The sequence below is a fragment of the Peromyscus leucopus genome, chromosome 4 (assembly GCF_004664715.2).
Source record: "Peromyscus leucopus breed LL Stock chromosome 4, UCI_PerLeu_2.1, whole genome shotgun sequence".
Taxonomy (NCBI): domain Eukaryota; kingdom Metazoa; phylum Chordata; class Mammalia; order Rodentia; family Cricetidae; genus Peromyscus; species Peromyscus leucopus.
The window spans coordinates 54,468,241-54,495,372 of record NC_051066.1 but is presented as its reverse complement, the minus strand read 5'-3'; the positions used below and the strand labels follow the sequence as shown (position 1 = coordinate 54,495,372).

Below are 27,132 nucleotides of genomic sequence, written 5' to 3'. Positions count from 1 at the left end.
TAAGCCCATATTCTCCATGCTTCCTTGTTTATTGTCCCCTTCTCATACTCAGTCAATAAATATAATAAGTAGCTATTGTAGAAATCCTCCTCACTTGAAATCTGTTGCCTTGTGCATTTGCTGGAGAATTTCATTTCTGTGATAGTCTGCTCTGCAAGGCACCTCACCTGGCTTTCACTGACCTCCCAGTATAGATATTCCACCGAGTGGTCTATGTGACCCGCCCCCCTCTCCAGCCATACCCATGCCTCTGACTTTCCAGCACCAGTGCTTTCCCTGGGCCAAGCATCTCCCCTGGAAGTGCACTTTCCTCTACCGGCATGTGAAACTCTGCCTTCACATCCTCAACCAAAAGCTGCCAGTTTTAGGAAGTCTCAGTCAAGACTGCTCCTCTCTGGTGCCTTCTGGTTTTTGTCCTGCATCCCCAGTCGCATGTTTGTCTGAGTCTGCCCACTTCCTATGAGTGGATCTGCATTACAGCTATTACTACAGGGACCTGTGAAGCTTTGCTCGCCTTGACCGTCTTTAGACACGCACAGATTCATTGAAAACTGTTGTAAGAAAAATTATTAGCTTAAAAATCCTCTAATAAAGCTCCATCTTGGAGACATAAAATTTCTCATTAATGTCACTTTATAACTAAGCCATTATACCCACTATGTCTTCTTTTATTTTTACTTTATGCATGTTCTTTTTTTTTTCAGTCTATTCAGAATGAAATTCAAATGAATTTAGATTTTTTTCTCAATGTGTACAGTAAACAAGATACCAAAAGACCTTGATTAGATGGAAGGTAACTTTGCAAATATCAGCAATTAACTGAATGTCTTCTAGGTTTATTGTAATTTGGTGTTGTCTCTTGTCTCACTTTCTCCTTCCTTTGATCTAGTATTGAAGTTACAGTGCTACATATGTTTTATGTACAAGAGCTTTGATGTGAGAACCACATCTGAGATCAAGGATTGTCCTTACCTCCCTTGTGGCATGAGCTATAATTGGAACTGGAACCATCCAAGATGGCACACTAAGTGCATATAGTTATCCAAAATGTAGTACCATCTTCATTCAGCAGCGCTCTTTACATGTTGTTCTGTTACTCTAGTTATCTCAGAGCAGTGACCACAGGGAACTAGGCGCAGAGCAGACAGGCATTTAGCTAATGAGCGGTGATTGTGGAAGCCCATGTCTTCGAGTGTGAACAGATACTCAGTGCTAATGCTGCCAGCAAAATCTTAAGAAGGCAATCCCCCTGGTGCGAGCCGCGGTGGGAGGGCACTGCTGACCCATCTCACGTCCTGACCCTGTGGTCTACTCATGTAACTTCTAGGTTTTCAAAGACACGAGGCCTCTGTTAGAGAGCAAGGTTTGAGATGTTGAAACCTCTTAGATAAATGCTGGAAATGGAGTCGAGCGCTGACTTGTAAATGTCTGTGGTGCCTATGATTGATTGTATTTTTTCCTGCATGCTCATCCATCGTGGTGTTTGTAAGTAGCAGAAAAATGAGCCTGATTTGTTCTCCTTTGTAGAGCCAGGCCGAGGCCCACTACAAAGGAAGTAAACATGCCAAGAAGGTCAAAGCACTTGAGGCAGCGAAAAATAAACCCAAAATGGTTCCTTCCAAGGACAGCGCAAAGGCTAATCCCAGCTGCTCCATCAGGCCAATCACAGGCGACAGCTCTGACAAATCAGGTCAATGACACTTTTTGTTCTTTGGCATTGTTGTGTTCCTACCCCACCCCACCCTACCCCCCACCCCGGCCCACCCCAACCCATTTTCCTCCTTCTTGAATGTTGCATGTTACTCTCCATGATTTATTTTTGTAATATGATATGTTTCCTTCACATGAAGGAATATGTGTTAGCACAGAATGTAAACATTTGATATGTCGCCATTCCATGTTGTAAAATATATGCTTTTAAATATATGTGTGTGTGTATATAAGTATATATGTATCAAAATAATCTAAGACTATTGGTCACGTGTTCAGACAAAAAAATCAAGTAATGTATTTAAAACAATGGTATTACTCCTTTCTGCTCTCTTTATGTTTGGTTTGTGTTACAGGCTTTTTGGAAAAGATTCTTAGCTTGTTAAGCTTGTTGGGTTTTTGTTTTTTTTTATCTAATCTCGGTGAAGAGTTGGGGTGATGTTTTTTGAGAAAAATGACATTAGTGGTATGAAAATGTGCTTGGAAGTAACGGATTCTGACTTCATACTACCTTTGTGAAGCTCTTCTCTGAATTACAAATAGACCCAAATCATTTAAAGGAATTATTTACAATGCCATGAATTGCTTAACAGAAAGCCTTAATATATAATTAGAAATGTGCTGTTGATGGGGGAACCTCATAAGAAAATTCTTTAATACAGAACCTGTAATATCTGAGTGAATTCTTTCAGTGGGAAACAAAATTCTCTGTCTCTTTTTCAGTGTGGAGACCATGAAATTGGATGTTGATAGGCTCCCTCTCACCGCTGCCCTTGGGACCCATAATGGATTTGTCATCCTGTTTTAGTGGCTAGCTGAGGAACACTGTCTGTTAAAGGACACTAAGAGGACATGTCCCTTTCTTTATGTTTGATTCTGGCATTAGGGACTTCTAGGTTGTGGGAAATACACACTTCAGGTTCTCACCTGATCATCAAAAATCCCTGTAGCACTTGAGGAGGAAGCTGAAGAATGCTTACCCATGACTGCCCAGGGCCATTGGAGACGAGCAAATCCATTACTGTAAGATGAGAGTTCAGAAAGCCTCTTCAAATCAAACTATGTACTAAGGAAACATTATTGCTTAAGCCCCATAGATGCTGGCTTCAAAAACGTGGAAGCCTAGAATTAAGCTACCAAATGTGGTGTTAATAATAAAGATGCTTGGTGCTTTCTATGATAGGGTCACCAACTTATCTTATCGGAGAAACGTGATAAATACTGGCTTGTTACATAGCTCTTCTTACCTTGTAGAGAACAAAACTCCTGTATAGACAAATATAAAACCTAATATTTAACCTATGTCTAAAGCAGTTATTAGTATAGATACCAAACACGATTTCCATGTGTGCAATTTCACAGTCGGCATCACAGCTCGTGGTGAGGCCAACATCAAGACAGTTATCTGCTAGCGGTTGCCCTGTGTTTGGAAGAGCAAAATCCATCATCCCCTGACTTCCTGCCAGCTTTCATTTTCCTCAGAATATTGTTGCCTTTATGAAGCAATACTCTGCCAAAGGTTTTATTACCTGAATTGTGGTCTCTACCTCCAGCAGAACTTACAAGTAAAAGGATAGAATAATGGAGGTTAGTGTCACCCCATTCCTTCAGTTTATTTTGTGGCTTGAGTTAATCAAATAGTCAGTGGGATCTATAAATACTCCCACATCGCAACCAAATGTACTCAGTGTTTCGACTAAGCCTGATAACCATTTGGGAATTGTGTTTGCTCTAAAGACAGTGGTGAAAGTGGTGAGGAGAAAGTGAAGCAGAAAGACTCAAAGAGTGGAGGGATAGAATCAAGGACAGAGCAGTGTGGACACAGAAAATGCACATGTTATCATCACAGACCATGTTATCATCACAGCCTCTCTTAGGCCTATAGGGTACCCAATGAAGACTGTTGGAATGAATTTCAACAGTTGAAGGTTTTTCTTCCACCATTTGAATGTTAATATTCACCAAGGACTTATATTCATGAAGCAAAGAGACCTCCTAGGCAGCTCTGTTTGGTTGGTGAGCTATTGGGGGTCAAGGAGCCAGTGATCTAAACAAAGAAAGCAAGCTAAGGTTCAGGGAAACCCCTGGGGGATGAGAGCAGAGAGATGAAGACAGAAACCGCAATCACAGCATCTCTAAGGTCTGTGTGAGGTGGTCTTTAATCCCGCAGTCTCAGCTTTCCCTGGTAGGGTACTGCATGCCCCTGCCGCAGTTCCTGCAGGCTCTAGGCATTTAACTCGCTCACTGTGAGACTCTCTAGGTTTGTATCAGCAATAAGGAAAATATTTATATTTGGGAGCACCTCATTTTCCATGACACCTTACTCAAAATCTATATATTTGCAAACACACTGATTAGATTACTTGTGGTTTGTGTAAGTTAAATGTAAATGAAATACCTTATGTCTACGAGAACTAACAAAACACCAACATCAGTCAGGAGCACTATTTTAAAAGAATTGAGTTGTACTTGTTAGCTGTACGCTCTTCCCCCTTAGCTGAAATTCACTTCTAAACAAGAATGCCTTTGTGTTTTATAAAATTCCCTAATGAGAAAATTAGAAGCTTTGCCCCACTAGAGAACCTAATCTAAATAACATAACCGATGGTGAATTGCTGACCCCCTAGTTCTAAGCCCTTCAACTGCTCCTACGGCTTTGCCATTATTTCAGATTCTAGTCTGTGTCTCTCACTCATTTAAAATCCTGTTTGGGGAAAATAGGAAGAAAAAAAAAAACAGTCATTATATCCACCGAATTTACTAATCCAACCTCTGGCCTCATGTTTTAGTATCAACTTAGCAGCAGAATGTTGTTTAAGGGAAGCATATTTTGAAGGAAAAGAAAGAACCCAGCACTGAGGGAGGAAGCTTCTGGGAGAGCAGCATTCTGGAATTCATTGAGTACCATGAGATGAGGATTTGGAGTATCTGTGAGGAACATGGAGGCCCCGAAGACCCCTCTGTGATCCTTCATGCTACCCAAAAGCACACATGGTCTATTCTAAGATACATACTCTCCATCTTGCAGGGGTTTGGTGAGCCTTCCTGCCTGCTACTTTGACACTTGGTATAACCATTTCTCTCTTTTATGTTATATTTGGAGACTTAATTTGGTTCATGTTGCATCTGGGTCTGTACAATACAGTGATACTTGTTATAACAGAGCCAACAGATATAAAAATGTCAGGATGACATGGCAAGCTTTCTGGGTCTTTCTCCCAGGTCAGTAAACAAAATAGGTTTAAGCTACAATAGCAGGTGTCTCATTTATAGGAAATTCCAACTGCATGATTTTTTTGAAAGGCTAAAGAAAGCAGAGTAAGAATGACTGCCCCACTCAATTCTTACAAGTTGAGGTAGAATTAAATGTAAAATACAGACAAATAGCTTTCTGGTCTCCCAGGATCTGCCCCAACTTTTAATGATGCTTCAGTGGGCGTTGGAAACATAGTGAGAAGTGGGGGGAGAGTAGTTGGGGAGAATTAGGGTCAGAACACAGCAAGTCTTAGGCAGCTTCAGGAAGGCAGCTGGAACAGCCAGGCCTGACACTACACCCAAATCTCTCCCTGGAGTTCGAGTGTCTTAATGGCATGCGACACTGCCCATCCCTGCCATGATGTGCCCCACAGGTCACCCTGAAGGCGCCTGTAGCATTTCAGAACTTGGTTTTATGGTGTTTTTTTTTTTTTTTTTTTTTTTTTTTTTTTTTTTTGGTTTTTTTGAGACAGAGTTTCTTTGTGTAGCTTTGTACCTTTCCTGGAACTCACTTGGTAGTCCAGGCTGGCCTTGAACTCATAGAGATCCGCCTAGCTCTGCCTCCTGAGTGCTGGGATTAAAGGTGTGCGCCACCACCGCCCAGCTGCATTTCAGAACTTGTAACAAGTTCAAATTCACAGAGCCTTCAAAGGACACCTTATTTCCTACAAATAACAAATCACCTACACAGTTGGCCATATCCTACAATCCTAGGCTTTCTATAAGGCCTTTAAAAAAATTAATGAACTGTTATAATGGAGAAAAACATTTAAAGTATATATGACTTAGAATTAAGCAGGCTTTTAAATGGTTGCCCTCTAAACAAAGGAAGGCATGATTTCCATTGTCCAGCTAAATTTACAAATGCAATTAAGAGTGAAAACAGGACCCAGAATGTTCTGCATGAAATGCCACCACAGGAGCATTACAGCATGCCTGGGTTACAAGATGCAGACACATGAATGTTTTCATGTGGTCCCTTCAAGAACCTTGCAACAAGTAGGGCTAAAGTCCATATCCACATTTTCTTCAGTCATGCAACCAGCTGGATTTCCATACAGTTGGTTAGCCTCTCTACTGGAGTATAATAGAACATGTATGTGTCTTTTCGTCAGATGAGGGGTACAACAATGAACAGAAAGATTTCTTTTTCCTCCTCTTCAAAAGGCTTTTCAACCTTACAACATTTTAAAATTGGAAATGAGTGATATAAAGATAATAGTCACCACCTTCAAATTGCTCCCCAGAATGTGGTATCTGTGAAGAACTGGAAACGGGAAAAGTAGAGCATCTTGAATGAATCTGCCTGACACAGATCCCAGCATAGTCAGGAACAACCAGGAACTCAGGCTTCTTGCTCCATGCTCATCTGATCCTAATTGCTTCTAAACTTCTCTGACTTAGAAGAACACATGCAAGAATGCCAGGGGATAAAGTCAGGTATCACCAAAGCATTGTTCCCCAGAATGAGAAAGTAGGGGCGCATTTTACTCTTCAGTGGCCACTGACACGTTAGGTAAGACAGTGACTGTGAGAGGGGATGGCATACAGTGTTTTATTGATAATCCTAAAATTCTTGTGTGGCTAGTACCTGCAGCATTTAACTATAATAGGAGGAGGCTTTATTTTGGAAGTGATACACTTTTTATTTAATGGGAAATTTGAATAAAACCATACATTTCGGGTAAATGGCACAAGACAAATGTTCTTAAAGCTACAGCTTGACAGCTGTAGACTCTGCATGCCTAGAGACAGATCATGCTGAATGAGATAAGCTAAGCTTGGAAAGGACACTGCCAGTGCAGCACAAACCTCACCCTGCCTCCAAACGGGTCCATTGTGTCTACCTTCAGCACTGTCCACGATCCTCACAGAGTTTAAAACCACTCCATTGAAAACATTGGCAGGAGGACATGGGATTATCTTGTTGGCATCACACCCGTGACCTTTGGAGACTGTGAGATGGCATTGGAAGTGTCAGGGTAGGACACCTCAGTGGCGCTCATCATACTTGTTAGCATGTGATGGTTTTGCATGATGGCCATTCCCCAGGGGTCAACCAAGATGGCCGTTCCTCAGGTGTGAACCAAGATAGATGGCCATTCCTCAGGTGTCAACCAAGATGGCCATTCTCAGGTGTGAACCAAAGTAGATGGCCATTCCTCAGGTGTCAACCAAGATGGCCATTCTCAGGTGTGAACCAAAGTAGATGGCCATTCCTCAGGTGTCAACCAAGATGGCCATTTCTCAGGTGTGAACCAAGAGCTTTTATCAGTTCATGCATAGTTCATTGTGATTTGCCTACAAAGGCTTGTCATGCAGTTGCATATGTTTTGCCCTATTGCCTCATGAAAGAACATCTTCAGTTTTACCAAAGAGTGCTTCTCACAAAGACTCATCCTCTTTATGGGTCCCCCTGTGTATTTAGTAGTTTTTATGTGTTATTACAAATGGAGCCAAGTTTTCCAAAAGACAGCTTCTCATCTCCACTGACAGCCACTGGATCCCATCTGTTAGCCAGCAAGGTCTTCCTAAATGTGTCTTCTCCCTTCCTGTATCCAGCAACAGGGCCTTGTGCTGTTAAACAGAGGAAAATGATAGTCTCTTGCTCCGACAGTACCTGTCATTTATAGACAAGTGCCATCATAAATTTGGCACACATCTATCCAAATCCAGGAAGCCAAGATTTAGTAACCCTCATAAAATAATAGATTAACTGTATTTATGACAAACATCTTAAGCGTGAACTTCTGGGGTACAATCATGTACAACATAAACGAGCCCATCTGTCTGAAGAGAACAGACCATTATACTAAAGCTCATATACTCAGGAAATGTTCATAGATCATGAAGACTTTCAAAGAAAGTTTCAAGAAGGAAATTGCCTGCACCTTTGCTCATTCCCCCTGAGTATGACAAGAGCAGCCTGCCAGGTGAAGCTAGCAGCTCTTCAAACAGTTCTCTCCACACGAAGCTAACTTTGGAAACTTCTGACCATTTGCGGTAGCTTCAAGGCAAATAATGCCATGGGTTTGCTGTCACGCTTTCTGCTTCTAAAAACTACCCCCTGGTGTTCTTTAAAAAAAAAAAAAATAAGAACCAGAAAAAAAATAGTGAGACTGATTTATGATCGACCTGTTAACTTATGATTTACTGGGGACATGTTGTTAAACCACGTCCCCACCCCATAAGCTACGGATTGTGCTTCATTAAGCTTATTATCTTGCAAACTTTCTTATCTTCAGCCCTTTCTTTATTTCAACTTGGATTCATCTCTTTGACTGCCGTTATTCACAACATTTCTGCATTGAAAAGCTACTGGAATGTAAAAGACTTTGTACATACACTGAATAATTTTGTATAGCCACAAATGCCCTTGAGATTTCAACAAAGGTTATTATTTATATTTTAATGGCATTCCTTTTATTTGCTTCAGGAAAAAAAATTTCGCTTGTTGTGGCATATTTTTCTGACAAGGGTGGCTGCTCACATCAAGCTACTCAATAAGTATTTTATATTCTGTGTGCAAGGCACATATGTGAGAGAGTTTTTTTTAGGATTCTGGACCCAATTCTAATAACATTATCTAGTACCACATAAAAATCAAACATTCTAATGGAAATTTTCAGAAGTAGATTCATTTCCCCCACCCTTGCTCAAGTAGGCCCAGATGTAGCTTGATCCTCTGCATCTGGAGAGTGCCAGGCTCAGCCTTGGCAATATCCAGTGGGACTGATTTGGCTCCTGTGCAGAATGTAAGGGCATAAAGGACATGGTTTCCTGTTAAAATCCATGAGAATCTGCTAAAGGGTATCAGTGGATTTATTAAGATGTGAAATGGGGATGAATACACTCACGGATACAGAACAAAGTGAAAAGTCAGCATAGTCCTCCATTCTGCCCGGGGTGAGGGTGAATGGAACCAGGTGTCCTGTTTCTGACAGAGAGAGAGAGAGAGAGAGAGAGAGAGAGAGAGAGAGAGAGAGAGAGAGAGAGAGAGAGAGAGAGAGAGAGAGAGAACGCCCTCCTCATTTTAAGCAATCATGTACCCAAAGAAAACCACACCTCTATCAGTCCAGATACCCCTGAGATCATTGGCAGAGCGAATTCCCAGTTTCCTACACCAAGACTCCTAAGGATGTTGTGGACTTTGTAGGGGCCCAGGTAGAGATTTGTCATAGGGGCAGAGCCACCAATGTGCCACTGGTACATTGCCCAGAAGAATTGTGGGGTCGGACATCATAGGAAGCTGACTGTGGCCAGTGTAGCAGTGGAAGCAGAGCCAGCCTCAAGATATCCAAACTGTGTCCCAGTGTGTCAACCTGGGAGAGTACCAACACCAAGCCTCAAGATATCCAAACTGTGTGCCCCGGTGTGTCAACCTGGGAGAGTACCAACACCAAGCCTCAAGATATCCAAACTGTGTGTCCCAGTGTGTCAACCTGGGAGAGTACCAACACTAAGCCAGGGTTCAAACCTGTGAGAGCTGCATCTGGGGCAAGCAACGCCTAACATTGTTCTTCTAGCCTCTTTCCTCTTTTTAGAGTGAGGGTGTCTGACCTGTCCCACTGTTAGATTTCAGAAAGAGCTTATTTGGATTCCACAGACTCAGAGCTATAGGGAATTGACCTTCAGTTGAGCTGTGCCTTCCATTGTGCTCATCTGATTTAGATGAGACTTTGGGCTTTGGACTTTTGAGTCTGGGATGAGCTAAGACTTTTGGAGCAATGGGGTGGGATGAATGCATTTTGCATGTAAGGCTATAAGATTTGTGGGAACCAGAGGTGGAATGCTGTAATTTGAGTGTCCCCTCAAAAGCTCATGCTGAATTCAATTTCAACCGGCATAGCACAAAGGCGTCCACCAGATAGCAGTGCCATACAGAAGTGGGCCCTCCTGAGACACCAGAGTTTTCAGTTCCTTCATTCTAGACTTCCCAATCTCCAGAATTAGAGAAATCAACTTACAGTGTTTAGAAAGCGCTCAGTTCATCTGTTCTGTCCTAGCAGCAGAGAATGGAATGAGACACAGCCATGCTGGTGATAGTCAGCATACGACTAGGGATCATTTTGTGCCCGCACTGGGCTGTGTGTTATATATACTGTGTTACTTACGGGCTATAAGTCTTCTGACGGATACTGCAGAGTGAGGCCTAGAGAAAGGGAGAAGAAGCTTAGAGACCTAGCTTCAACTCTTAAGGTCAGTGTATAATCCAGGCCATCTCTCAGCTGCTTCCTTATGACATCCTAGCCTTTGGAGGAAGCTTTGGGAACTATGTCTTTTGGGTTTTGTTTTTAAGGTTTGGGAATTTTTCTACTAAGTAACAATACTTGAATTCTCTTATCTCAAAAGATGTGTTGTTCCTTTTCCCAACCTGCTTTACAACTGGTTTATTTGTTTGTGTGTTTGTATGTTTGTTTGTTTGTTTTTTAATTAAGTTATGCTGAGCATGGTGCCCAGGGCCTCTAATCCTAGCTCTAAGGAGACAGAGGTGGATAGATCTCTGTGAATGTGAAGTCAGCCTGGTCTATGTGGCAAGTTCTAGGACTACATAGTGAGACTTCAAGTTATAAGTGGATTTGTCATTATGATGTGTTAATCAAGCTGTGATTTCTGGGTGCCGTTTACCTGTATTGCATATGTAGCATCATGAAAGGAATGTGAACCTGAAGTCAGACCCAAGACTTCCACCTCTCATTGACTCCATACAATTTTGACTGAGTCATGCTCTCTAACCTTGTTTCCTCATCTATAAAATGGGAGTGTTAATATCTACCTCCTAGGGTTGTCAGGATTAATGAGCTAAAAAATTCTCAGGGCTCAGCAAAGTGCCTACCAGGTAACAGGCACTCAATAAATGGTAGCCATAAAAAGCAACCATTTGTTCACAGGTATTGGAGGCCCTGTCCCTGACTCTACCATCATTTCCCACCATACTGATATGCAACAGTGACCCGTATTCACATTCCCTTTATGAGCTTGTTTATTACCTCAGAGTAATTATATGCACATGTGTTTTCAATCCAGGGCATTGTGGCTTGATGAGCCCAATGTCTTATGAGACATTTAAAATGTACAGGAGACCCTGTTGGTCCTCCTCACATTTCTTATGTAATGGAAGAAGCGTTTCTCCATTCTCTCGTTCCCCTGGCTTACGTGTCTTGGCCCTCTTAGTGCCCAATTCCACACATGGCAGTCATATAGGTAGTTTGTATCACATGAATACTGTTAAGGAAAATGCCATGGTGGAAGCCCTGGTTCCTGCCCTAGATGGTGAGTGAGGCAGTGTAACTCTAGCTAGCTCTGGTAGCTTCCCCAGTCAGCACAAAGGGGGCCAGGCACAGGTTGACAGATGACTCTGGGTGAGGCCACGATTTTGAACACAGGGACAACACTACACACTTCCCCTTGTTTAGAGGGAAATTTGAGTGTTGGATGTTGGGCAGTTGCTCAGGCTGGAGCCAGTCTTGGCCATTAAGAGCAAACATTTGGAGGACATGGGTGATCTGAATGAAAAACATGCCTCCCTGGCAAGTCTCAGACAGCATTTGTGTCAATCAGTAAGAATTTTGTCTGCTCATGTATTTAATCTTGAGCTGTTTATGAGGCTTTCTTGGCATATGATTAGTTGGGCATTTCTTATGAGCTGTCAATGACTTAACCTCTAAGTACACATTTTTTCCTTCTAAATATGAAATAGCATAAATACTAGAGTTTCTTCTCACAATAGACTGTTTTATTCATGTTTTCAGATATTTGTATTTCTACCTGAATTTCATAATTTTTACCCACTTAACTAGCAAAATGGCTATTAAGTTAAAATACCATTTTTTCTAGCACATCATTGTTCCTAGTTCTCTGTTAACAAATGATTTTACTCAATATTGAAATGTATTGATGTGAAATCATTTCCTTAGTGTTCATGAGGGACTGGTTCCGGATCCCCAAAGTATACTGAAATCTGCAGATGTTCAAATTAATTATACAAAACAGCAAATGGTTTGCACAGAACCTACATATAGCCTCCCTAATACTTTAAAGCACCCACCACAGAATATTTACGACACCCATAAGAGTGTAAATGCTATAAGAAAGGCATTTTACTGTCTTTGGAGCATGACTATGAACAAATATCTATACATGTTCAATACAGGTGTAATTCTTACCTGAATATTTTTGATCCATAGTTGGTTGAAATTATAGATATAGAACCATGGGTATGGAGATTGACTGTCATGCATTTTGAGTTTAGGGAAAATTGTTTATTTCTTTTTAGCCAGAATTATACCCAGTTCCTTGGCTAACCCGGAAGATATAATGATTACTATCTAGTTAAAAATATGGGGTTGGGGAACAGCTTAGTTGATGAAGCGCTTGTTTCGCAAGCATGAATACATTAGTTTGATCCCTAGAGCCCACATAAACAATGTGGGTGCCTCTGGCATGGACTTGTAACCCCTGTGCTGGAGATGTGAAGACGGTTGGATCCCTAGGCTTCACTGGCTAGTGAGAGACCCTGTTCCAGAGGGGAAAAAAAGTAGTAGACAGTGCACCTGAGGACCAGTTCTCCGAGTTCTGCATACATGTACCTACATAATATGCATGAACAAGCCACCCCACACACACACATAAACATACACACAAAAATATCTTTTCTAAGAACTATACTTAGAAGACTTGTTAGTACAGCCGCTCTGCTCAGAGGTCTTGTGGTGTTTACACTTGAGAGGATCCATACCAGGAAGGTGGCTCAGCTTGCAAAGTGCTTATCAAGAAAGCATGAGGACCTGAGTTCAGATCCTAGCCCCTTGATAAAAATCCAGGCACGGGGGCACATGTCTGTCATCTCAGCACTGGGATGACAGAGAGACAGGCAGATCTCTGGGGCTGGCCAGCCCATCTAGCTGAATCGGCTGCAGCTTTAGTGAAAGAACCTGCCTTGTACAATAAGGTGGGGAAGTAACGGAGGAAGACACCTCATGTTGACCTTTAACCTCTGTATACACATACATGCACCTATACACACAAGTGAATACATCTGCACACAAAATATAAATTTGGAATAGAGAGAATCCTTTCAGAAGTGATAGACTCAATAAAGAACCTTAAAAATGTTCATTCCATTAGATCAGTGAATCTTTCTTTCTGGATTCTACAACAGGAAAGCAATTATAAGTACAAAGTAAGAAAAAGAAAGCATTCTTCATGATGGTGCACATTGTATTTGTATTACTGCAAAATGGGAACAAGATTACTAGTACCAAGGAAATGGTTTGAACAAACTATTTGTATTATGTATCTTAAAAGTAGATAAAAGCAGTAGCATGAAAATGAGTGACAAATATTTAAGAGTTGGAGAATATTTTAATTTAAAATAATAAAACATGTACAACATGGCGTGTGTGTGTGTGTGTGTGTGTGTGTGTGTGTGTGTGTGTGTGTATTCCATACTGAATATTCAGCGTTGTGGCGGGCACAGTGTGAAGGGTAGGTATACCACAGAACTTACCATGTGGGCCACTACCCAGTTAAATATTTAAGACAGTGAGTATAGGCAAGAAAGGACGATGGAGCACGGCTTAGACAGTGTGTGGAAGGGTGAGTGTGGACAGAAATGCAGGCAGAATGAAACAATACACAGAAGCAGGATAGTTAACCATTCTGTGTGTCTTGGATTCCTATGGCCAAGTGATGAAGGGTTCGACAAATGCTTGGAAATCCATATGGCACAAATACAGCGTCAGTTTTTGTTATGATATTCGAATATAACAATAATGCTCCAAATGTGCTCTAGCTGTGGGTCTAACATCTACCTGAATTTAAAATGATGTGCACATTGTTCAAATATTCTGTGACAAAGCTCATGTCCCCTAAAATTGACATCCTTTGGTCGCACAGCTAAGGCTGTCATGTTCATTTGAACTGAAGGAAATGCTAAATTTTAATTAGAGATAATTAAAAACAAAGATAAATATTTGCTAGGCAAAGCATGTACACCTTGATTTTTAGGCATCTTGGTGTCCACAGAGCTCAGGTTAAGAACTCATGTTTAATTTGACAGAAATGGGATTTTTATTTCCTCTCTATTTTCTTAGGCCATCATAGTGTGTTCTTAAGCCTTGATGAGGATTATATGTGACAGACACAGACCGGACAAGAAGGAAACTCTCAGCTGTTTTTGTGTTCTAGTTGTGAGGTTAACAGAGGCCGTGCAATGCCGTGTCTGCTTCTTGCTGTTACGGTCAGCATCCACATCCCCTACGTTTAACCACAGTCCTGAGTCTGAGGCAAGCAACTTATAACCAGAAATGGTTGATTGGGCTCCTAGTTTGGGAGGCTCTGACCTGTGGTCATTTGGTCCTGTCACTTTTGAGCCTGTGACAAGGCAATATGTGATAGCCACGAGCTCGTGCCAAAGCAAAACCACTTCATTGCAAGGAAGTAAACTCAGAGGAAGGGGCAGGTGTCCTGTTACTGGCTTGAAAAGCACCGCACCCCCAGGGACCTAGAAACCTCCAGCCAGCTCCCACTCTTCTAAAAAGTTCCACCACCTTCCAGTTGTCCCAAGCCAGGGACCAAGCCCATCAGACATGGGATCAGAACTGTAGCAATTCCTGAGACCAGGCAGGATAAGCAACCCAAAACAAATTCCTCTGGAGAATCAGCCTTTTAAATTAAAAGTGACTTTCCACGGTCAGCCGACCTTCCCCGGCATCTATAGGTCTTAACTGTTAAGCTGGCTTTGACAACTTCATAAAGCCGCAGACTGAATTTAGAGACAAAAGTCAGATGAGAAATAGCAAAGTAGCATGGGTGTTTAGCAGTGCATTCTTAGAGATCCCTAGCTTCCTTGTGCTGCCAGAATGTCTAGCCCTGGACTATCCATGTAGTAGAGCAGACAGTACCTAGTTATAAAACATGTGGGCTGGGTACCTGTCTGCCAGGGGCAGCCTGGGGCTATAAGCATGTTTCCCAGCAGTAATTTTTTGGCTCTGACTAGTGAAGAAAGAGTGAGTATTCTCCACAGCTCTTGGGCTGACCTTACCATCCTCAGTGAGCACCTCCCCCTGCCTGGAGCATCAAAGCCTCCCCCTAGGCTAAGCTTGTAGCTAGAGAGGAGAAAGGTGGGCCAAATTCAAACAGTTTTGCCTGGGCTCTGTGAATCTAAAATTGTATTCTCTGAAATAGGGCCATACACCCAGCAAAAAAAATAAAAATAAAAAGGAGACCCTGTTCCCCATTCTATCTTGAAAATTAGTTTTTTAATCTTATTCTCAGCTTTTGAATCCCTACTCCCTAAGGGTCTTGATTTGAGTGACATGAGTTACTTATTCTATTTTCAATAATAAAGGTGCCTCAAAAAATAACTGTTTCACCTCCCTTAGTGACAAATCAGAGAAGGGCAATTTTTCAACCTAAAGAAGTTGAAATATGATTTCTCTATTGTACAAGCCAAATGGCTGGAAAACTATACAAAATAGAAGAAAGCTTTTCATTAGATTCAAACTCTAGCAAACAATCTCTCTTTTGTGCTCCCTCGGGAAAACTGACAAGTTGACGAATATCCGAGCCAGTTCACTGATAGCAAGTTGGGGCTGCCAGCTTTCAACATGGAGGAGGTGTTTGGTCATGCCTCTGTTTTATCTGAGTGTGAGACTAGCTGCTTTTGCTCCTGAGCACGGGACAAAGGGAGCCAGTGGCCTACAGTCAGGCAAGGAGGGCGGTATCAGACATTTTGTTGAACCACAAGCCCCCAGCAAGGCAAGGCCTAATGACCAAAACCCGATTGACAGAGCTTTCGAATGGAACTGGGAGCAGCCTCCAAAAATCAGAACCTCAGACTGGCACAGAGGTCCCAGATGCCAGTAGAGCACAGGGCCAATTTGGAACTTACAGAATTTGTCACCCCACTTTTGTGAGTCCTAAATGACTTTAAATAAGTGGCCTTTTTTCTAGGCTTTATTTTCTTAAAGGACATCTAAAGTCTGATTCAGCAAAGAGACATTTTAACTTAGACGATGTTTACCTGCTTACAGAGTTAGTCTAAAGGCCAGCATATGAAAATTAGGCATAAACATAGTTAATTAGGAATTAGTAAGCGTCACAGTGATCAGCCATGCTTGAAGATGCAGGGTTTCTGGAATCTAGCTAGGATGTGGTAATGTGGCATTAAATATCAAGAGCCCACCGACTTCGGATTGGTGGAAGGTTTTTGTGCTCAGAGACTTCTGCAAGGCAGCTATAATTCCTCTGTTTCTCCGTGACCACTGGGTATTTCTGGGCTGATAATGAAGTACTCTACTCTGTTTTCTGTATCTGCTGTATATGGAAAGGGCTTTCAGAGTCCAGGTGCAGAGGGTATTCTGAAGTTCCTTCCCGTGGAACTGAGATCAGACATTTCCCAACAGGATGTCCTCTGAGTAATCAAGTAACTTAACCAGCTAGATGTGAGATGAACCAGTTTACACTAGCTATGCTGGGTGAATAAGCAAGTTAGCCAGCTAGATGCAAGACAGACCAGTCAACACTAGCTATGTCGGGGTAAACTTTAGGGACACTTGAAATAGATCCAATCTAAGTAGGACGGCTAATTGGAAAAAAAATCTAAATGGGTGACTAGAAGATCCCAGTCAGCTGAGTCAGACTAGGCTACCAGGTATATAAAGCTATGCACCTGCGGGACTTCGTGTAGGTGTGAGTGGTAAAATCTCTAAGATACAGAGCCTCCATGATGGCCTTCAATGATGACATCTACAAGGTATAGAAAATCAAGTAACGACACAGTGCCTGGTACTTAGAATTTCTTTAGAATATTATTGTATAAAGATATCAGCCACATAATTGTTGAAAGTGCAAATAACAGTAGTATGATATGAATTAATATTGGCAACATAGAACATCCATTGAAGAGAGAGTTGCTAGGCAGGAATCTCTAATGAATGTCCAAACAGAACACAGATAGTTCCATAGGTGGGAAATTGGCCAGAGGGCAGTGAGTGTGACTCAGTGGTAGCTTTTATCTAGTATGGACAAGGTCAAAGATACCAGAAAAACACAGAGCATCACCATATATCTTCATGTTACCAGCCAGCCTCCCAACCTTCCATCCGTGAACCTGTCAGTTTTCCTGCATGAGCACAAAAGAGTTTGTTTGCTTAGGTTTGATGCGAAGTCATAGTGTTCTCCTGTTTTGTATAGTTTTCCAGTGAACTAGCTCTTCCCAGAAATGCAGAAGCTGTAGGTTCCATCGCTACAACCAAAGCGGGAAAGAACAAGAGAAAACTAAGTTGACAGAAAACAGGGGAGAGGCTTATTTGCAGAGAACGTAATGAAATATTCAGATTGGTATCATTTTATCACGCATTAAAATATGAACCTGTCACAAATACATTTTTGGTGTTGTTATAACTGTCGTAATATATCTCAAAGAGATCCATTGTTGAGAGAAAAGATTCAACTTGAACTGACATTAACTCTTGCGAATGTGGAGGCTGGAGAGATGATTCAAGGGTTAAGGGCACTTGCTGTTCTTCTGGAGAACCAAAGTTTGGTTCCCAGCACGCATGTCGGGCAGCTCACACCTTCCTGTAACTTCCAGCTCCTGGGGAATCTCATTCCTCTGACTTCTGACACACAAATGCATACATATAATTAATTAATAATAATAACCTTACTAATAAGGTGAACCTTAAAAACATTAAAACATGTGCTGTTGGCAAGAGTGGTAAAAGTATTTTACATAATCAAGAAATACATGTTGTTTTCTATGTAATTTGTTTCACTCATTACCATTCAATAGTTAGCCCTGAAGTTTTTAAAATTTTTATACCTGTAGCACTGTCTCTTGAATTAGGCATTCCCTAGTTCAGTAGAATCGTTGCCCACGGATGTTTTTCTGCACATTTGGCATAGAGATAGGTTAAAATGTTTTTAAGACTCAAAAATTTCTATCTTGACAATTTGTAAGTGCAAATAAATAATTAGGAGATAATAGAATAATTATGTGAAGAGGATTGCAAAAGCACAGTGGGGAAGGAGAGAAGATGTGAGTCTGAAAGCTAAGTCGCAAAATCACAAACGTTTGTTTTCTGAACCAGAAAAAGTTGAAGAGGGTGTGAAATGAGCAGCAGCGTGTAGTAGATGCCAGGGAAATGGTAACTGGATGAAAGGGTGGAAATCCCGATAGGAAAGATACTGAAAAGATGGTATCATAAACCTTAGTTAATTAAATACTGAAAGTGAGAGCTGGGGAGAGAGCGCAGGGCTCCTTGCGGACACCGGAGCTTAGTTGACATGAGGACAAGAAGACTTGGAATGACTTCTCTGTGGGGCAGCTCAGTCCGTTTAGTATCAGTGACATGAGTTTGAAAATCCATGAAACATCTAGACATAGCCATGAGGAAACGGTCTTGAACCATGAAGAAGGAGGTGACCTGTGGATTTAGGAATCTGGGTCCATCTGGTAGAAGTCACTAAAGCTAATTAGAGCTTATAATGCTAACAAAGAGGATGAAAGTAAGGTGACCCACCCTAACGTATGCCATCTCTTAGCTAAGGCCAGGCAGAAGATCAGGCCCCAGTGAAGGAGCTGGAATGAACTGTTGTAAAGATGAACAGGGAAATAGCCGTGAGAGGACCTACAGTCATCAAAGGCAGAAAGCTTGTGGATATCAAGGGAAGAAAATCTAGAGGGATGACTACAGAGAGAACACTGGTTTGGGTAGGTTAGGATGAGAGAGAGGAAGCAGAAGAGGCCACTTCACATCATCTCCATTCATCAAGGAGAAGACATGTGGGAAGCACCGGAGGTGAGTCAATTCAGAGAAGGACCCTTAGAACATGGAACCCTCAGGACTTCATCAGCAGAAAGAAAGTAGGGGACATTATAGGAAAGAGAAGACATATAAAAAGCAGAAAACCCAAGTGGAATCGGATGCCTTTTTTCTCCCAGAAGGGAGAAGCTTCAACATCAGGGATGACCTTATCAAGCCTCCTCATTCTGTTATGAAACAGGAGACCTGACATTTGCTAATAAAAGGATTAGAGTATTGATAACAAACTGAAAAAAAGAAGAAGCCTCCACCAAGATGAAGAAATGTATGTTCCCTGCATGTAATAACTTTCCCATCTTTTTGTCTTATTTATTGACCTCTTGCCCACATACAGAAAATTTCATTAATTTGCATTCACTAATGCATGTTCTCTTTTTCTCTTATTGAAAATAGATCTTTCTATCATACAATATATCCTGATTACAGTTTCCCTCCCTCTACTCCCAGTTTCTTCTCATCTCTTCTCCTATCCGAATCTATCCCCTTTCTGTCTCTCATTAGCAAATAAATAGGTTTCTATGTGATAATAATAAAATAGAGTAAAATATAAGATAAAGCAAAAACTAACACATTAGAATTGGACAAAGCAAAGCTGGACGGTGGTGGCACACACCTTTAATCCCAGCACTTGGGAGGCAGAGGCAAGTGATCTCTGAGTTCGAGGCCAGCCTAGGCTACAGCGTGAGTTCCAGGCTCCAAAGCTACATAGAGAGAAACCCTGTCTCAAAAAACCAAAGAAAGAGAGAGAGAGAGAGAGAGAGAGAGAGAGAGAGAGAGAGAGAGAGAGAGAGAGAAGAAAAAAAAGAAAATAGAGATCAGAATTGTACAAAACAAACAAACAGGAAAAAAAAGAGCCCAAGTGAAGGCACAGGAAACAGAGACCCACTCATTCACACACTCGTGAATCCCATAAAAACACGAAGCTAGAAGTCATTAAACATTTGTAAAGGACACTCTTTCCACCTCCTCTTTTGCTGGGTTTCCTGAGCTCTGAGTCAGAGGATTGGATATAGACATCCCCTTTAGGGCTGAGTGTTCCAAGGTCTCTTATTGGTTTCTATATTTGGTCCCATCTGCTGCAGCTGGAAGCTTCTCTGAGGAGGGCTGAGCAAGGTAGCTGACCTATGAGTACCGCAGAATGTCATTAGGAGACATTTTATTGCTACATCTTTGCTTTGTTTTGTTTTTAGAACAATAGTGTTGGATTTTACACCAGGTCCCTGGGCTACCTAGATTTTTCTTTATGTAGCTGTCCAGTTTGACCAGTACCATTTGTTGAAGATGCTGTCTTCTTTCCAATGAGTATTTCTGGCTTCTTTGTCAAAAACCAAGTGTCTACAGGTGTGTGGATTTATGTCTGGGTCTTCAGTTAGATTCCATTGATTAATGTATCTCTTTTTGTGCCAATACCATGCAGTTTTGATTACTATGGCTCTGTAGTGGAATTGGAGGTTGGGATGGTAATACTTTCAAGCCGTTCTTTTATTATTTAGGATTGCTTTAGCTATCAGTGTGTGTGTGTGTGTGTGTGTGTGTGTGTGTGTGTGTGTGTGTGTGTGCATGGAGATCTTTCATCTTCTGATACCTTCTTCAATTTCTTTCTTCAATGTCTTAAAGTTTTTATCAAGTGAAAGGAAGTTTTTCACTTGCTTCATTAGAGTCAAGATATTTTATATTATTTGAGGCTATTGTGAAAGGTGTCATTTCCCTGATTTCTCAGTCATTTATATATAGGAGGGCTACTGATTTTTATGAGTTAATTTTGTATTCAGCTATTTTGCTGAAAGTGTTTATCTGCTGTAGGAGTTTCCCAGTGGAATGTTTAGGATCACTTATGCATACTATCAGATCATCTGAAAATGACTTTTTCCTTTCAAATTTGTAATCTTTTAATCTCTTCCAGTTAGTTGTCTTATTGCTCTAGCTAAGACTTAAAATACTATGTTGAGTAGGTATGGAGAGAGTGGGAAACCTTGCCTTGTTCTTGATTTTAGAGGAATTACTTGGAATGTCTCCATTTAAGTTGATGTTGGCTGTGGGCTTGCAGTAAATTGCCTTTATTATGTCAAGGTATGCCTCTTGTATCCCTAATCTCTCCAAGACTTTTCTCATAAAGGAGTGTTGGATTTTGTCAAGGCCTTTTCTGCATTTAATGATATGGTCATGTGGTTTTGTCTCACTGTTTATATGGTGGATCACATTTATCAGTCTACACATGTTGAACCATCCCTGCATCTCTGGGATGAAGCCTACTTGATCATGGTGGATGATCTTTTTAATGTGTTCTTGGATTTGGTTTGCAAGCATTTTAATGAGAATTTTTGTATCTATGTTCATAAGGTAAATTGGTTTGTAATTCTCTTGTTTGTTGGTTCTTTATGTAGTTTGAGATCAGGATTACAGTGCCCTAATAAAACAGACTGGGTAATGTTCTATATGTTTCTATTCTTATTCTGTAGAATAATTTGAAGAGTTTTGGCATTGACTCTTCTTTGAAAGTCTGGTAGAATTCCTGGGGTGTTTGTTTGTTTGTTTGTTTGTTTGTTTGTTTGTTTTTGGTTAGGAGACTTTTAATGACTACTTATATTTCACTAGGTGTTATAGGTCTACTTAAATTGCTTGTCTGACCTTGATTTAATTTTGGTAAAGTGGTATACATTGAGAAAATTATCCATTTCTTTTAGATTTTCTGATTTGGTGGGGTACAGGTTTTTTTTAATTATGTCCTTATGATTCTCTTGATTTCCTTAGTGTCTTTTGTTATGGCCCCTTTTCATTTCTAAGTTTGTTATTTTGGATATTCTTTATCTGCCTTTTAGTTCATCTGGATAAGGGTTTGTTAGTCTTACTGATTTTGTCAAAGAACCAACTCTGTGTTTCCTTGGTTCATTGTATTGACTTTTGTTGTTTCTATTTTATTGATTTCAGTCCTAGGTTTGATTATTTCTTGATGTCTACTCCTTTTGGGTGTGATTTCTTTCTTTTGTTCTTTTAGGTGTACTGTTAAATTACTAGTATGAGATCTCTCCAGGGGTTTTTTGTTTGTTTTTGTTTGTTTGTTTGTTTTGTGTTTTTTTTTCTACATAGATACTTAGTGCTATAAACTTGACTCTTAGAACCTCCTTCATTCTGTACCATAAGTTTGGATATGTTGTGTATTCATATTCAGTCCATTCTAGAAAGTTTTAAATTTCTTTATTCACTCATTTTTTTTCATTCAATGGAGTGTTGTTCAGTTTTCTTGAGTTTGTAAGCTTTCTGTTGTTTCTGTTAATGATATCCAGTTTTAATCTGTGTTGGTCAGATAGGTTGCAGGGTATTATTTCAATTTTCTTATATCTCTTGAGACTTGCTTTGTGTCCAAGTATGTGGTCAATTTTGGAAAAAGTTTAATTAGGTACTGAGAAGAAGGTATATTCTTTTGTGTTTGAGTGAAATGTTCTGTAAATATCTGTTGGGTCCATTTAATTTATAACACCTGTTAGCTCCCACATTTCTCTGTTTAGTTTTTGTCTGGATGGTCTGTCTATTCGTGAGAGTTGGATACTGAAGTCTTCCACTATCAGTGTGTGAGGGTCAATATGTGATTTCAGCTGCAGTAGTGTTTCTTATGTTTGATGTTAGGATGTTAAGACCTACAGTGTGTTCTTGACGGATTTTCTTTTTCTTTTAATATTTATGTGGTGTCCTTCCTTATCTCTTCTGATTAAAGTCTGTTTTGTCCAATATTAAAATTATACCAGATTGCTTCTTAGGTCCATTTGCTTAAAACATTTTTTCCGTTCTTTTACCCAGAGGAGATATCTATCCTTGATGTTAAGATGTGTTTCATGGATGCAACAGAAAGATGGATTCTGTTTTCACATCTATTCTGTTAGTTTGTAATTTTTTATTGGGGAACTGAAACCAGTGATGTTAAGAGATATCAATGAGCAGTGTTTGTTGATTGTTTTGTTATTTTGTCGTTGTGGTGATATGTATGTGTATATTTGCGTGTGTGTGCGATGTATTTTCTCTTCTTTGATTTGCTGGTCTGGGATTATTTATTCCATGTGTTTTCTTGGGTGTGTTTAACCTCTTTAGGTTGGAGTTTTCCTTCTAGCATCTTCTACAGGGCTGGATTTGTAGATAGGTATTACTTAAAGTTGGTTTTATCGTGAAATGTTTTATTTTATCCATCTATTGTGATTGAAAATTTTGATGCATATGGTTATCTAGGCTGGCATCTCTGGTCTCTTAGAGTCTGTAGAACATCTGTCCAGGCCCTCTGTCTTTCAGAGTTCATCAAGAAGACAGGTGTTGTTCTAATAGGTCTACCTTTATATATTACTTGGTCTTTTCCTCCTTGAAACTTTCAATATTCTTTCTTTATTCTGTACATTTACGTTTTTGATTCTTATGTGACAAGGGAATTTTTTCTGGTCCTGCCTATTTAATGTTCTGTAGGCTTCTTGTATGTTGATAAGCATCTCTTTTTTAAGTTAGGGATTAAGTTAAGTTCTTATGATTTTTGTTGAAAATATTTTCTGTTCTTTGACCTGGGTTTCTTCTCCTTCCTCTATTCCTGTTATTCTTAGATTTAGTCTTTTCTTAGTGTTTTCCCAATTTCCTGGTGTTTTGTATCAAGAATTTCTTACATTTAACATTTTCTTTGAAGTATCCATTACTTTTATAGTATCTTCAATGTATTTTGTATTCCATCTCTTGTATTCTGTTGTTAAGTCTTGCCTCTGAGAGGTTCCTGCATTTTGTAGTTCCATACTTCCCTCAGTTTGGGTTTTCTTTATTGCTTCTATTTCCACTTTCATGACTTGAACTGTTGTATTCGTTTCCTTACACTATTTATGTTTTCACAGATTTCTTCAAGAAATTTATTCATTTCCTCTTTAAGGACCCCTATCATGTTCATACAGGCTGTTTCATGGTCTTTGTCATGTGCTCCAGCTACCTTGCAATTCTCCGGGCCTACTTGCTGTGGATATCGCTCTGTATAAATAAATGCTGATTGGCCAGTAGCCAGGCAGGAAGTATAGGCGGGACAAGCAGAGAAGAGAATTCTGGGAAGTGGAAGGCTGAGGAGAGAGATGCTGCCAGCCGCCACCATGAGAAGATGTTAAGATACCGGTAAGCCACGAGCCACGTGGCAACTTATAGATTAGTAGAAATGGGTTAATTTAAGATATAAGAATTGGATAACAAGAAGCCTGCCATGGCCATACAGTTTATAAGTAACATAAGTCTCTGTGTGTTTACCTGGTTGGGTCTGAGCAGCTGTGGAACTGGCAGGTGAGAGAGATTTGTCCTGACTGTGGGCCAGGCAGGACTGGAGAAAACTTCAGCTACACCTACTGTGGTAGGTTGCTGGGCTCTAGTGGAGACAGACTGTCCTGGCTCTTACTGATATGTTTTTTGTTGTTGTTGTTGTTGTTTTTTGCTGGCATCTAGGCATCAGGGGTTGGGAAGATTGTAGTTCTAGGTGCTGATATCTGGTCTTGTCTTTGTTGGTGCATGCTTTGCTCCTTGGTTTCTGTTGCCCTCTCTGGGTCTTAGGGGAGTGTGGTATCCATATGTCGCCTGTTAGTAAATTCTCTTGGAATCCTGATAGGTGTGGCCACTGGTGGTTCCAGGTAAAAGGTTTTCCTAGGTATTGGGAGCTGACAGTTAGGGCTGGGGATACGGTAGGAAGGGGGCTGATGGAGTTCACATGGGGGGAGGAAAGCAGGGTGTTCCACCAGGATCTGCTTAGTCCCCTGGGAATGGGGACCAAGAGTGAGGAAAGACCACAACAGGTAGTCGGCTACAGAGCTGAGGATGAGACCAGGGATTTGGAGGAAAGAAGAGAGAGGTCAAGATCTGCAATTAGCCTACCTGCTTCCCTGGCCTGAGTGGCCTGTGGGTTTCCAGGGAGTGCTTGCTGGAGTTGGGGGCTGGGATAAAGCAGTGAGACGTTTGAAGGGAAAGATCTGTGTTTGACACTGGAGCTGGAGGTGTGCAGGGGGCTAAGGGCTGAAGCAGATGGTCAGCTGCAGAGCTGAAGATGAGAGTGGGGCATTGGATTTGGAGGAATGGGGGGTGAGGTGGAGATCTGCTGTTAGCCTACCTGCTTCCCTGGCCAAAGTGTGCATAATCTTAATTTAAATCTGATCCTTAAGATCAAAGGGTATTAAAATAGTTATTTATGAATATTCCATTGCCCAAAAAGTTACACCTTCAAACAAAATCTTTAAAATGGTACCTTCAAACTACTACAGTTTCTATGATCTTTCTCCTTACAACCTTTAGGAAAACACCTGATGAAGTTAAGGAGAACTGACTGCCCGTATCTACCATGCTCTGCAAGGCTGGCCTTTTCTTCCTCCTCTTTCTGACAGAACCTGTTATACTACAAATGAAGAGCACTTTCTTTGTGCATCCAGCAATACACAATACAAAAAAAAAAATTTTTTTTAAGATGTTAGAGATGGCACTCTAACATCTCTGCATCTCTTATTACATATTGTTTTACATCTAAGGTACCAAGTTGGCTTATTCGTTTTCTCATCTTACAACTTGTGTGCTGCTGCTGCTGCTTCTGCATTTTGTGGAGGGTTTTTTTTTTTTCAAATCCATTAGCTATCTTAATGGAATTCTACTTTAAACTTCAAAATATCTGTCATCAGTTAGTGGTTTCTATCCCTCCTGCTATGTCAAATGTGTAGATAAGACTGAGATAGATGAAGCAAAGGCGTAAATAAGAGCCCTTGGCAACACATCAATTTACATGCATACAGGTTTGCCATGGTCCACACACACACACACACCCCACCTCTCCACCCCCCAGTCTGGTGTAGAGCCCTCTGGGCTTTTTAACTTCATTTCTCACAAGACTGCACAGGGGAGCGGGTGCTCTGGCTGACACCCATTCATTCCTTACTATTCGGAAAACAGAAAGACAAAACCAAAGAAAATACGTGAGTCTTAATGTAGTAACTGGTCAGTGTTTTCTAAAATGATGGTGACTTATTGCTGGAGGTGTTGTTCAATAAAGGAAGGAGAATGGCCAGGCATGCTTTCATTGTCTGCCTCCATGCCTGATCCTCTCCAGTAGAACATTAAGTATGAAAAGCGAAATTAGCTTCCTAAATTAACAATCGTCTTCCTCCAGTAATCTCAGGAAGGTAACCAAAGGTTGAAGGAGTCAGAAGGAGGGACAGAGTCTCAGAAATGGAACTGTAGACTTTCACATGTTAACATTTAAGCAAGCAATTCTTAAAGTGCTTCTCACTGCTCGGTTAAAAATAAACTTACAAAAGCAGTGTGGGGCCTTAAGCTGACTGCAAAACTCAGCTAAAAAGGAAAAGTGACAGGAAAAGATGGCAGCTTTCCTTCATTCTTGGCCCAGATCTAGCAGGTGAACTCATGGTAATGGCGATGGCTAGCTTTCCTGTCTCACGTGCATCCTGAGCTTGGGGCCACAGAGAACAGCTTTTCATCGACTGCAAAATAAAAGTAAATAGTAACAGACACAGTTCATGATCTCTTCCTTCGTGGCCCAAGGAGGTGGACTTTTCACGGCTATGCATCACGTGATCCCAGGAGGAACACAATGTTCACGCCCACTCCAAAGCCTCACTGAACAGAGACTCAAGTTTCTTTAGTTTCTCCTGGTTGTCCTCCACTGTCTGTTCTTACGAGACACACTGTCCTTTCCTCACACTGCCTTTTTCACAAGTTCCCTTCCCCTCTCTTCTGGTCTCCACTGCGTTCTTTTTCTGGGGAGATCCTGATGGAGAGGTATCCCTAACCTCAGGACTCTTCACCCAAGGATGGAGAGGACTTTCCAGGTCCCTGGAATCAATGTCATTCTCTTACAGCCTTCAAGCTTTGGGATTCCTTTGCACTTCTGGGAAAAAACAATAAGGAAAATGTTTTGCAGGTTTTAGGATTAATTTAGCAATTACTTAAGTCTTGATTAAGATTAATATCAGTCAGGAATAGCCAAGTGTTCTTAACTATAAGACAGAAAGTTCTATTATCCGCCTAAATACCATCACTTACCAAGGGTTCATGCCAAAGCCATAGAAGTAATCCCTGATTTCTTTCTTTGGATATTTCACACATAATCAGTAAATCCTAATGGTTCTAAAACTGTGCGTTCTCTACTACTAACCATGGCTACCTTGTGGACAATTGCAGATCCTAATGGATCTCTGTGCTTTCACAGTTTATTTTCCAACAGTGATGGCGGACGCAGGGCTAGGCCACTCACCCCTTAAAAGCCAGTTCTCAGGAGAGGACAGCTCTGAGTTGCAGAGGGCTCTTTCTAAAGAAGAAAGGGAAGAAAAGGGAGACAGTG

The 27,132-nt window shown here is 40.9% G+C and overlaps 1 protein-coding gene across 8 annotated transcripts in view; it reads left to right on the top strand.

The window, feature by feature from the left end:
• Positions 1 to 27,132, top strand: part of Znf385b (zinc finger protein 385B) — a 392,624-nt gene that overhangs the window by 349,459 nt on the left and 16,033 nt on the right. For all 8 annotated transcript variants that reach the window (XM_037204903.1, XM_037204901.1, XM_037204902.1 and 5 more), the window contains one exon: positions 1,528 to 1,690. In XM_037204903.1, the coding sequence (XP_037060798.1) occupies positions 1,528 to 1,690 (163 nt within the window). The remainder of the gene's footprint in view (positions 1 to 1,527; positions 1,691 to 27,132) is intronic.